The sequence below is a fragment of the Galleria mellonella genome, unplaced genomic scaffold (assembly GCF_026898425.1).
Source record: "Galleria mellonella isolate WM207_F2 unplaced genomic scaffold, CSIRO_AGI_GalMel_v1 utg72, whole genome shotgun sequence".
NCBI lineage: Eukaryota > Metazoa > Arthropoda > Insecta > Lepidoptera > Pyralidae > Galleria > Galleria mellonella.
In genome coordinates, this window is record NW_026442144.1 from 1,120,056 (window position 1) to 1,134,596 (window position 14,541).

General features: G+C 30.3%; 1 protein-coding gene across 3 annotated transcripts in view; it reads left to right on the forward strand.

Annotated features, from left to right (window-relative positions):
• The window catches only part of LOC113520062 (sodium/hydrogen exchanger 9B2-like), a 29,429-nt gene extending 15,819 nt beyond the window's left edge, over nt 1-13,610 (forward strand). For 2 of the 3 annotated variants that reach the window (XM_052900937.1, XM_052900939.1), the window contains exons 8-11: nt 3,947-4,101; nt 4,986-5,150; nt 9,204-9,390; nt 13,478-13,610. In XM_052900937.1, coding sequence (XP_052756897.1) covers nt 3,947-4,101; nt 4,986-5,150; nt 9,204-9,390; nt 13,478-13,572 — 602 coding nt within the window. In that variant the 3' untranslated portion in view covers nt 13,573-13,610. The remainder of the gene's footprint in view (nt 1-3,946; nt 4,102-4,985; nt 5,151-9,203; nt 9,391-13,477) is intronic. The other variant, XM_052900938.1, reaches the window with a different exon arrangement.
• Nucleotides 13,611-14,541: the final 931 nt, after the last annotated feature.

The following is a 14,541-nucleotide window of genomic DNA, read 5'->3' on the forward strand; positions in this document are numbered from 1 at the left end:
ACAATTTCAACAAAAGTATATTATTACCAAAATATATTTGGAAAACTTTAGGATTAATTAATGGTATTTTTAATGAAATTATATATCAATCAAAACTGAGTCACAACCATCCAAAAGTCGCAACATACTAAATAAGTATACGTACCGTTTGTCGACACAAATACGTAATAATGAAATACTTCTTACCTACATATTTTATGAACATGTATATTTCTTAAATACCTATATTCTATTACCTTGTTTCCTTTAAAAACGGAAACGAATACTTTCCAGTTTATTACAATCGTTACTAAATTTACATATACCTTACACTTTAAATAAAATTCAATATACTGTACGATATTAAAACTGTTTGAAAATCATCACTGGCATAAACAAAAGAAATTAAAAAGCATTAAGCAACAATTATTGGTATTTCTATTATAATGCCCGAGTCAATAGAGACACAAGTGGCCGAGCGTTATGAATCGCAACACTAATTGTTATATTGCCTTTGTTAGCCTTCGTACCAATTAGGTTCAATCAACAATATTGTTTTTGTATGCGGGTGATTTATTTTGTTTGGTTTAATTTACAAGATTTCCGATCTCAAACTAACACACCTGCTTTTACAGTGTATGTTTTGAGCGTCTGGGTTGGTTGTTAATTGTCGCTCAATAATAGCTAATTGGAATCTTGCGGTAGAGTGGAATCGAAATCATTAACGTTGTATGTAAGTTGTATAACGTCCTAAGTTCACAGCCAGGCCAATATGATTAACCTTCTGACCGGGCATACCAAAATTTCCGCGTACTGTTTCTACTAGTATAATTTTACGCTACCCGCGATTTCGACGTGCTTGCATTTTTTATGTTTATCCTGCAATTTTCGTTTTGGTAGATTGCTATTGTTTCTCAGAATCTCGCTAGATTGCTAAATACTCGTACTGATATTTGTTGTCAAATCGATATGTTTTATTGTTGCGAAAAAAAATACGCAATCAAAGGGTTAATGACTATGTATGTGTCATAATTGTTAATAAATATAAATGTCGCATAGAAATCAAAATATTTAAGAAAATATTATTTATTCATAATTTGCTTATTTGGGAGATTTAAAAATGTAAACAAAATTAATCAATCCGATCAGAATTTAAATGTACAATCTCCATAATTAGCATAAGAGTCGAAAGGGTTATATGTTTAATTTTCAAATAATACATTTCCGCAATCCCACAATAACGTAATTATAAAGCAATAAACACTCACGTCAGTTATGAGCGCTCAGACACCTTACATACAAAGCCGTGACTAAATTATATATATTTGTATCATAACTCTTTTTATTTCTAAAGGATGACTTAAACCTACCACAGGTTTTCATTTATAAAACACGCCACATTTTTAGCGACACAGCGAAAGATAAACAAAGATTCTAAAAAATATCTTTTGAATTCTTTTGCTCTTATTAAAACTTCTCATATAATTTTCTTAAATATATCCTATGTACAGACGTTGTTTACTTGCAATTTTATTATATTAATAAAATTTGATAGATATTTCAAACTTGTTTGTAACATAACATGATTAGGGATAATATACCGAATTCATCACTGTATTTACAACTTACTATTTTCTTTCTTTTTATTGCTGTAAAGCGTACCTTGTCTGCTCTGTGTAATAATTAGTATTGAAAACTTAATCGGTTACTAAATATGTATATATATATATATATAATATATCTGTATGCGGATGATCTACAACGTGTCTGATGCCATTGCTGTCTTAAATACGGATTTATCTGCAATACAATCGTGGGCTAACACATTTGGCCTTCTCGTAAATCCTGCTAAATCACAAGCTATCATTATTGGCAGCAGCAGGATGCGATGCAGGTTGAATTCGACCGGGATACCGCCACTTTACTACGATGGAGTTCCAGTGGCATATAGCGAGAAGGTTAAGAACCTTGGTCTCATAATGGACGGCACTCTATCTTGGACATGTCATATAAATGAGCTCAGTAGACGCATGCACTTTACATTTCACTCTCTCAAGCGACTTCAATACTCTCTCCCAGTAAATACTAAAATCATGCTCGCACAATCTCTACTACTCCCAATACTTGACTATGCCGACGTCTGTTTTTTGGATGTGACTGAGGAGCTTCTAAACAAGCTGGAACGATTACAAAATCTGGCCATTAGGTTCATCTTTGGTCTTCGTAAATATGATCACGTTTCTGCCTTTCGCAACCAGTTAAAGTGGCTTCCTATCCGACTTCGACGTGATATGCACATCCTTTCTTTCCTTTATAACATACTTAATAACCCCAATTCTCCTTCGTACGTCCGCTCTCGATTTAAATTATTACCACCACCAATCTGTCCTAAACGCTCCTGTCAAGTTCAGTCCAGGATTCTCGACCTACCTTTGTGTAGAACACATTTTATGGGCAACTCTTTCTCGTATCGAGCTGCCCAATTATGGAACAAACTCCCTTCCCACATACAAGAGAGCCCTTCAATTACCTCTTTCATGAAAAGGTTGAAGTTACATTTTCTTTCCTTTGAGTCATAATCTTAATTTATTTATTTTTATAATTGAACTGTCAAACTTTAAAATCATTGAACTAAATTTCTATTCTAATATACTAATATTCATTTATTTTAACATCCACTGTATAAGTAGGTAGATATTATATTTATTTATAGTATATGTATTTATGTAATATTTTATTATGTATCTTAATATTTTATTTAACTGTATATTTGTTTATGTACACTAAATATTAATAGTTGTAGCACTTCAGCTGCCCGCTAGGAACATGTTTTCTAACTGCATTGGGTTGACTGGAAGAGATCTCTGTCAGAGATAAGTCCACCCTTGCTCACAATATTTATAAATACATTAACATTGTAATTTACAAGTGCAATAAAGAATATATATATATATATATATATATATATATATATATATATATATATATATATATATATATATATATATATAAATATTTAATATTTGTTCTGTAAATTGTACTATTTGTTTCGCAAATAAAATAAAATATAAATGCTTTAAAATTTGATTCGTTATATGTAACTGGATAATGCGAATTTAATAAACTTACTATATTTATCATTTCCAACCGATGAGAGAGTGGTCACAGGATCTCGCCACGCATTCAAATAATAAAATTTTAAAATAATATTGAATCAGAATGTTATAAAATCGTGTTTTATATTTGACGGCTATTTTACGTAAAGAGTACCATTACATAATAATTATATTTATTTCTATCATAACTCTATCATAACACAATCTTGCATAATCTTCAGAAATATTTAATCATTGAGATTAAATTCGCTTCCTTAGATTTAATACTTGTCAGTAGCACAAGGGCGACCTATATCTGAAAATTGTCCCTGCCAGTCAATCTTTTTATTTTATGCAATAAGCTGACAGCTCACTTGATGGAAAGTGATAACCGTCACTATAGACATAAATAGCTTTATGTACATCATAGAATACGCATCGTATATTATTAAGCATTATGTACCGTACCCTATAATTTTAAGGTATAAATTATAAGTTGTGCAGCTTAAAGGCAGAAATACGAAGAGGAGAGAGGTACCCATGCAAATGACTTTTGTGCAAATTTTCCTCTACTCTTTGGGTTATCATCATATCAGCCTTTAACTGTCCACTACTGAACATAAGCCTCCCCTGGGGTATTTTACCAATAGTTGCTACGCTTGGTAGACGGATTGGTAATCGCAGTTAGACTTTGGAAAGGTTTTAAGAGGAACACTGCTGCCAATCTATCACCCTCACTTAGTCGCCTCTTACGACACCCACGGGAAAGGAAGGGGTGGTCTATTCTGAGCCGGGATCGACACGGCAAATTTTTTTGCGTTATATAAAGTAATAATATTAGTATACAAAGTAATAATATTATTGTTTTCCAGCCGGAGTGGCCATCATGGTCTGTGCGGGAACCGCAGCGACGCGATGGTCGCGGCGCGGCTGGGCCACTAATGACAACCCGGTATCAGAGGTCTACAAACTCCTATGGAGAATTTTTGAGCCTATACTTTTCACTTACAGCGGATACTTCTTAGAGGTATACTTTATATTACTATTTTTTGTTCAATTTCTCCATGAATTTTTTTAGCTAAATTCACACCTATTCAATTCGAGTAAAATACGTCAATATAGATTAAAATCACGATTAATAAATAAACAAAACGGGACACTTATATACTAGATAAAATATTTGAAACCAATGTGTATCAATTACTATAATCACAAAATAATTTACACATCTTATAACTATCGTAGAGTAGAGGCATTACAAGTTTCTTGACGTATATGTAGTAACTGACCCTCTGCAAAAATACAAAATATAAGGCAGGCAATATCTTTTATAAACTATACAATATATAGCTTTATCATATACAACTAAGCTAACTATGGTTCCCATACAGGTCGAGCCTGTAATTTTAATATAAATATATATTGTATAATAACTTATAACATATTATGGCCATCCACTATATAAAGAATATAACATTGCATCTCTTTCTCACGCCTTTTGAATTGCGATTCAGTGGTTATTCACTATACAATGGCAACAATGGATATAATCCATATGATTATATTATCTAGTATTATAAGTTTAGACGGTTGTTACTCTATCACACTTTAGTGAGTGAATGGATTTGATTGAAATTTGAAGCATATACTAGATTAACTCATAGAGTAATTTTATCATAATTGCAGATAACAAGAAACTAGTACTAGAATGCGTTTTCGTATATTCGCTCGACCTTGGCTTATCGTTCCACAGTATGTTTCCATAAGAGCATTCGTTTTTACTATGTTTACCAAAAACAAATCCAATTTTTTTTTTTTTTTACTTTGACTAATCATTCGTGTTTATATTATAACACTGTATAAAAAGTTATAAATAATATATACAGTATCTAAATAGATACCGTTCAACAGGTATCACAGGTAACAGCAACGGAAATCTGTCTTATAGTGGCATGCATATTCTCTGCCTTAATTCTTCGGTTAGTAACTGCTTTCCTGGTTGCAGTCGCTAACAAAATGTCGGTAAAGGAGAGTCTATTCATAGCTGTCACTTGGATGCCTAAAGCCATTGTAGAGGTACGTATCAACTTACAAATTCTCTATAGCTTGTCGTTGTATAATATTATCGTAGTTCATATACCTTAAATATCTGAATCTTACACGTATTTTTATAATAAATACTAGTCGTAAGGATTATATAATATTATGAATGTGAAAGTAAGTTTGTTTGTTTATTACCTCTTGACATCTTAACAGCTTTACCAATCACTATGATATTTGGTACACAAATGCCTTGTACTTGTAGGATAGAGAAAGACATAAACTACTTTTATTCCCGGTCAATGAGCATATCCCGGTCACAACCGGCCGTGAGAAAAAGTTTATGCACGATGTATTTAATAAAATAACAATATTATTTGCCTCATAAAAAATATTTTAAATAATGTTTCAATTTCTTGGTAATATCTATGAGGCACATTTAATTCTACTAATTGTGAAAATATAATTATAGATATAACTTTATTATCTTCTTTATACACAAGAAACAAACATTCAATCGATGTTTGAATATTTGTTTTTCAATGATTGATAGTTCGAACCTGGTTCTATACTCTTTGGTTCGAACATAATTTTATACAAAACCTAGATATTCATCCAAAATACTAATAATGTTGCACAATTTATAATACTTCAATTATATAGATTTATATATATTTCCTATTAATATATTACTCATAATTATATATTTCGTAGAGTATAAATAACATGTACTCAATATATTTTGAATAAAATAAACTTCCAAGTTTCGTTTGAGTGACTATGAGCTCAAGTACTTATACCGGCTTTACTTTGTTTTTTGTTCCATCTTCTGACTCCTCTTATTCTTCTTTAATTACGAGATTTTTAAGACAACTTGCGACAATAATAAAGAAAATCCGCCGGATTTAATGTGGTAACATGTAAGTCGAAACAGAAAAACTGTTTCTTTAATTAAATATAACACGAAATCGATCATAGTACATATTTCGTTTTAAATATTAGAAACTTAATAAAAAATAAAATAATATATTAAATGAAAAAAAAAATGCATTATACTTAAATTGTTATTTATCATATTTATAACACAGAATTCTTAATAGACAAGGCCGACTCTGCCTTAACCATTTTCATTTTAATTTATAACAAAAGAAAATTGCTGAACCAATATTTGGAAGGGGAAATTCTCGTTACACGCTGGAGCAATTAATCATACTAGAATAGCTAAGGATTCAAGCTCGCCTGTTAGCTGCGAATGGCCTCCGCGTCACCGCTACTAAATTATTACTTTTAAGTGATCCTTTCATTAACGAATGAGAAACGAGACGCTCACACGCTAACAGTCGCCGGTTTAATTCCATATGATATTATCCTCCAGTTTCTACAAATTACTTGTCCCTAGCTCCAAAGCTTTGAAAGATCTCAAAGGTGTTTTAGAACATGTACGAAAACTAAACACGTTATATTAAAATACTAGCAATAACTCGAGGTTTTCTGCTTATGATTAAAGATAAAAAATGTACTATTTTAACATATCACTAGTACTATATTGATCTCAAATCTGAATTAAATAACAAACATATAAATAAATAAAAATATTTTTAAATTAACTATAAACTTTACTATTTTAATAATATTTTTTATGAATCTGCCGCTCAGTTTCGAGTGCAATTTCAACTGAGAAGAACAGGCAAGATACTCAGCTGTTGTTTTATACACAATAAAATACAGAGTAATATTTTCACATTAATAATATTAACTAGTTAATATTGATGTTAGTTATCTGAAATAACTAACAGGCAAATGAAATCACTTCAGAAGTTCGTTGCTTGTCTAAATTTTAGTAGGTATAGGAAACATTAAAGAGACAACTAATAGATCTTGAATACTTTATGGCGGCTTAATTTACGCATATTTACCTTTTTAATATTACATAGGCGCTTGAACTATGACTAAAGGGTAAACCACGGTACAACAAATGAGTCTTAGCAAAACAAAAGTCTAAGCAGAAGTAACTTATTCCGTGGCAGTAGCTGACTAACTTATCATCGTAATACTGAAACCCATTGTCATTTTTTTTTTTAATTATAAATATTTCTTTTGTATTTCCATATCAGAATATCAATCCTTTAAGACATTCAGATATTATAGTAAGGGACTTTAAGGTACGTAATATTGACATAACCTGATCTCATTGTTTCACTTTCTATATCTATATATACCTACCAATTGTATATGTTATTGTTAAGAATATATCATACGGTCCAATAAAAGAGTTGGAGGGAAAGTACCTCTTGTTATTATAATCAAATGAAAACTTGTTGAAATAAAACTGCATTCAGAGAACAACATTTTAAAGTAAACATTTGTATTTTTATAGCATTGTTTGCTTTTAATTGGAATTTTATAAAAATTAAAACAAGTGCTTGTCACAACATTCAATAAATATTATATTTTAAACAAATATCATATTTATTTTGCAATTAATTTGTAACATTGTTCAATATAATATTTTATAGATTATGAATGTACTTATTAATTAAATATTGAAGTGAAACTCAAATAATAAATTATATAGTCTTATTTTAAAAACAAATATCTGTAAATGGTAAAATACTAACAAAATCGAATCCTTTGAACTCGTCGTTTGTTTTAAGATGTATGAAATTCATGCAACGTCTACACAATAATCAATATTTCTGGATAAACATTTTGAAATACTTCTTGATAGCTTAATACCAAGACCCTTATTTTCGAACCAGATGATGCTAAATTACAAATAAGTGACCCATATATACCATAATATTTATATATGAGTTATTTATTAATTAATATGATGTATTGCTCTAAAACATTAATCATAAAACAATTTACTCATAACTGTAGCTTGTATTCTATTTCATATTTTAATTTTGAATCAATTAAATATTTTCTAAGTTACCTTAAAAACTTAATTCTCTAATCAACTATATGTAGTTTTAAATATAACGCAAAATGTACCTATTTTGTGCTATGTCTTTACAAATTTTGAATCGACTACTTTTTGCTATCGATAAAATTTACTCAAGTCAAAAATAAAATCTTAAATCTCTCCTCTTGGCGCTTTAACAGTTCAATCAATCATCATATGATTTGACATACACTTAGTATTTGGGATAAAGAAGAATATAAGCTATTTTTTATTCCGCACAATCAATATTGGCCTGTCACATGAACGACGTTGCGTTTAAAAGTTAGTAGATATATATATAAAGGAAACAATCTGGTTCATACTGATTTACTGAGATAATACTTATTCACAGGACTTAGTTTAATTTTAACTTAAGAGACAAACACATGTAGTAAATCGATCAATAGACTTTTTATTTATTTTACTATTTTATCTTGAAACAGAAAAGATAAAATTTATCTAGATATAACAAACGTACACAATACTTATTTGAGAATAATTTCGAAAAAAAAATTTAAACTTCATATATTATAGGCGAGCAATATTTAAAAACTATTTAGGTAGTCGACGAGCATTTCATTAAATATTGAAATATTCCTATTTTAAATGCTAATTTAAATAGATTCAGCAGCTTCCTCTTTACATAAATAAATATAGTGGGGTTATTGACCGAAGGCTTCCTTGTAGGGCACAGCCCATAGGATGTCCCAGCGATACAGTGTTTTCTATTATGTCCATGTTTTTGTTCGTGTCTATAGATGAATATAAGTTAGCATTTTGTATCTGTTGCCTTTGTCTATGTCTAGCAGAGTAAACAATATAATATTATTATTGCAGCTCATTTTCTACCCAAAAAGTTAAAATAAGAATAAGATTAAAATCTTGTATTACAATTGATAAACGATGACATAATTTTAATTTTTTGCATCTGTTAACCACAGATGCAAAAAATAAAACATTTGTCCAAAAATTATTTTTATTTATTTGTTTTAATTTATACAATGAATTTATATATAATTATTATAGCTGCATATGTAACAGGTCGTTGGCTTTGTCATTCTGCATCCCGAAATTATATTCTCTAGTATCAAGGAAAGTAAAAATAAAGCATGTTCTATTCTATAAATCAGTAACAATTTCAGGCAGTGCTTGTCCGAGTGGCCGCCGATTCTCTAAATAAGGATGCTGGAAGCCTGGATAAAAGTATTGCTACACAACACGCAAATATAATAGTTATTGCTATACTTACCACTAGCACACTGGGATCTGCACTTACTACCATACTTGGACCTGTTTTATTATCACGAGATTCAAAAGTCACTCCTGAAGGTAAATTTATTGTTTGTATTTTATTCATTTTAGTAATTAATTTTATTTAGTAATTATAAAAAATAAATTCATAATTGTATATACATGTTTTTATGGGATCAGAATGGACTGGTTACACTGCACTACTAATATATACTAATGAAGTACCAGCGAAAGATAATAGGTGAGGTTGTTATTAGGTCAGTTGACCCGTCGCATTGAAATCACCAGAAAATAATTATGAGAGTTTCTAAGGGGCCTCATGGTGGTCGAACTGACATAATGTATTTCTAAAAATAACAGGTACTACGAACATTACATATTAAGGTTTCTTCAGGGTCGGCAATACGTACGTAACACCCCTAGTGTTGTAGGCGTCCATAGTCTACAGTGACCGTTTACTATCAGACGTATACGTTTGTTTACCACCTTTATAGCATAAAAAAACTGCTTTTGCCACAATTGAAGTCGGTTTTTTTTTTTTTTTTGTAAAACACAACTTAATTATTATTTAAAAAGGATGGATGCTCATAATTTGCATTTGCTGGTTTTTTTATAATAACAATATGTGACCACATCATTCTGAACAAAGACAGGAACAATATGATCCACGAATGTAATCGACTAAAATAACAATATTCTACTCTCAACCATTCCCCAAATTTTTGTCCCAAAATATTCTATAGCATAGGCAAATTCTTAATTTTACGTATGGCCAACGACTTCGATTTCCTTCTGTATTATATCTTTCCTAGTTGCATAAAAAATGTATTTCTATTACACTTCATAATATAGATAAGAAGGTCTTACCAGAGGCATTTCGTTCCGTTTTTCGTCCCATCTCTCATCTTCGTCTATGATAAACGCGACGAAGGCATATCCTTGACCGCATAAATCCTATAGCATTAAGGGCATTACACGTTCCGGGTAAATGCACACATGCTCACACAATAATACATTTCCGCATTATGCGTGCAAACATATATAAAGATACTACTAATAAAACTAGTAATTTTTCGCGTTAGTAGTTGAAGCGACTACTGAGTACCGCCACCCATTAAAAATGGCATCGCTTTATTCCAATCTGCACATCATTACTCGAAATTTTAAAAACAGTATAGATAATTCAAGTTACAAAATTCAACAAAGCGTATTGATATATACACTAATTGCGAAAGTTTAAAAGTAACCACTTACATCATATCATATAAGCCATTTACTGTCCACTGCTGAACATAGGCATCACCTATAAGGAGTAATTGCCACATTTTTCAACCACAGTTAGGCTTTTGGTGAGCTTTTAAGAGGGACGCTGCTACCCATCGCTCATCCATTAAGTATAAACTTAAAGAATATTATATTAATATAAATAATTTTATATAGAAATATCGGAAAACTATGACGTTGCTTAATATATATAGTCTACACGTACTTTAGCGTGTGGTCCCAGCGTAGAAGGTGCCACCCATTTCTTTCCTGTGAGTATCGTAAGAGGTGACTAAGGGAACTTAACATAGACAGTCGACATATTGTATTTGTCAACGAAAAATAAATAAATAAATAAAAATAAATAAATGAAAACATTATGATAACAATCCAAAAACAGTACTTCCAATATCTAATACATTTTAGAGAGTGAATCATGTCAGTAATTTATTAACAACCAACCATAACCAACACATGATCTCAATTAGAAGTCGAGAATTGAAATTTAGCCGATACCAAAATCTTTTAGCGTTAATTTAAATTCTCCCAGTAACAATCCAGTTAACAACACCAAATTAATCCGATACTAATAGGCTCTCCCCTTGCTGGACTGGATTCAAATATGCCCACAAAGATTAAATCGAGTTATGCGCTCGATTTTCTAACAAATCTATCTCTATGCATCGCCATACATCTTTCATAGTTTTACAGAACTTAGCCTAACAATTTACTCAATTATATTACCAGAATCTATGTAAAAGCAAATTCAGATTAAACATCAATATCATAAGATAAATCAATAGTCATCATATCGAAATATCTTTTATTACAGACACTGCCTCGAATAAACTTTCAATAATTTTCTTCTATCTACATTACTAAATAATATAGAGGTTCATATTTATAAAGCTTAGTACTGTAACAATCATGGTACACGTCCTGCTTTGATATCCCTCACATGGACGAAACAGTATACTCTGTTATGTCCATGGTACTGCTCATGTCTATAGGCGACAGTTACCACTTTCCATCAGGTAGGCCGTCAGCTTGTTTGCCATTCTAAGTTGTATAAAAAAAATGTTTATATTCCTTATTTTCTTTATGAAATTCTTAATAAATAAAAACCAAAAATCATAGGATCCTTTTCCATTAAAAGATAGATGATTACCATTATATACTTACCTATAATGATGATAAACTATCATCAGTTTTTATGAAAACGCTTTATGGTCGAAATAGATTTATTTAACAAATTTATAACTGTCACTATATTAGATTTATTAAATTTTCTAGGTCTATATGCCTAATGACCTATTCATTCCCTACATTAATTCACAAAAGACAAAAGACATACACAACAGACAAAAGCAAATCACAAACTTACATGCCAAATATTTTATCAATAGCCATTATTTTTTGGTTCGAATAATAAACAATATATTGTCATATTCATCCTATGATATCTCATCAATCGATTTCTATTTCACATTTATCCGAAATTCCATCAAGTGATGGAATAACAACACAATTTGTCACCACTTCTCTTTATTCTCGGAATGTCGTAAGAAACGACTAAGAAAACAAAGCTGTACAATAACAGGCTATCTCCTCTTCCTATGGGAAAAAATCCGTGCCAGCAGTGAGACGTTAATGGTAAAGACTACTAGTATAGTTAATTTTAAACATTCGCGTTATTTACACATATTTTTAAAAACACACGTGTTCACAATATGTGGTTCTGTCGCGACCACGACGCGGTGCAATCCACGTCGAAACGTCGGCAATATAGAAGCGAGCTCTTATAGGTATATTGTACCTACATACCTATAAAAGCTTTTTCATCGTGTTAAGCCCCGATTGTGTATTTACAAATCTAGCATAGTTACTAGGTTTATACAAAATATGCTATAGTCTATTTCAACATAATTTAAAAACCAACTTTTGTGGAAATTATTTCAGAAACTCACTCTAATTGGAATTAGTAACAAATCGAAACATTCTATTAATCGATTTTTTATTTGTGTTGCTACTGGACATCAGCAGAAGACAGTTATGGTGGGGTCAATTATTTTTTTGTTTACATACAAGTATTAAATAATTTCTAATTAAACAGACCATACATAGTCATGACCAATAAACAGACGCAAAATATACAGAAAAATACAGACAAATGAAATATATCATCTACTTGTGGAAAAAAAATTAAAAAAAGAGCAGCCATAAGAGATGAACAACCAAGTTGCTAGTTTGGCACGGAATTAGCTGATTTTTACACAACTCCTTATAAAAGAAAGGTGTATAACCTTTCTTTCATCAGTTATACATATATATATATATATATATATATATATATATATATATATATATATATATATATATATATATATATATATATATATATATATATATACAAGACGTTAACTGAAACGTCTCGACAGATTTTAATAAATAAGGTGTCGTTAGATTAGTTTTAATTAATTACAATTACAATAGTAATTTTAATTAAAAATATAAGCCAGATAGAGAACAATAAATAAATTTATGATAATGAACAGAAAATATGATCTATAAAGATACGAAATTTAACTGGTGATTCTGTTGTTAGGTACTTTATCACGTCTACTTGAGTTTATAGATTCTAGATACAATATTTTTTTTATATTATATAATTTATTAATAAAAATAGTTGTTTTAAAAAAACAATCTGTCGAAAATGACTAAAAACGTACATGGCATGACGGTGCTTTCAACTGCTAAAGTTGGAAGCGTTAATTTGAAAGTAGATTTTTCTATAATTTTTAACGTACTCTATAAAAATAATATCCAGTTTCACTAATAGAACACTTGTGTTAAGGATGCTAATGATTTGTACATTTTTGTAATCTTTTTTTTATTGTTACAGAGTTTTATCGAACACAAGCAATATCTACACCAGCATCTTCAGGACTCAATAGAAATACGCCAAGCTCTCTAAATAATACAGACGTAAATTTGTAAATAAATATATAAAAAATACATTCATTTTTAAATAATTATTTTGTTTTTTATTTTATACTGTATAAATTTATTATTTAAGTGTTGTTGGGTACTGATGTAAATAAATAAGATTACATACTTGCGTTTGATCGTCATGAACAATTATCTAAAGTGTCCTCAACCATAGACTATATAGTTAATACTATGAGTACAAAACAAATGTTTTATTTTTTTAGTAATATATTATACTAACGCAGAGAATTAACTGTTGTTTCGTGAAGGGAAATAATTTGTTAGTAACGTAACGTAAGTAAGTAATTAAAATAACATAGACTAGCAGGCCCATTGCTAACAGTACATTGACCTTCACGCTGTTCCCCTTAGAAACCAACATGGTTAAATCTTAATGAATTCATCATAATGGAGCTGACCTGCTTTCATCCTCACCTGTTATCTATCAGTGGTGCCCAGTAGCGTATATCGATAGCATAGAGATAGCATACTTTTATTTACGATGGACTTAAAAAATAGAGTTTCGTATCCGTATTCACTAATAATCCGTATTCGTATCCACGGATATATATTTTTAACAATCCGGTACATGACTAGTATTAACTTACTTATTTCTTCGTCTACTTTCATAGTTCGTCTGTTAGTCCTGATCCAGTTCAATGGACCGCACATTTCCCACGGTCAGCACATTATAACCCGTGCAAACAATTATTAAATATATTTCAATTGTCACAGATCAATTCACGATTGAACATCAGTCATGCAATATTTTATTTATAATTATCATAATTAAATATAAGTGCATGTCTAATTAGTGTTAAAGTAATAAACAGTTTTATTAAACTTCAAAGTATCGTTTTATCACTATCATGTCCATTGTACGGTTAACAAACCATACAGGCATATTTAAGAGAAAGCAGAGTGGGCCGTTCCCTCGACAGAATTGTTTAGTGTCCATCTCAGAATGCCAGCCAAGCT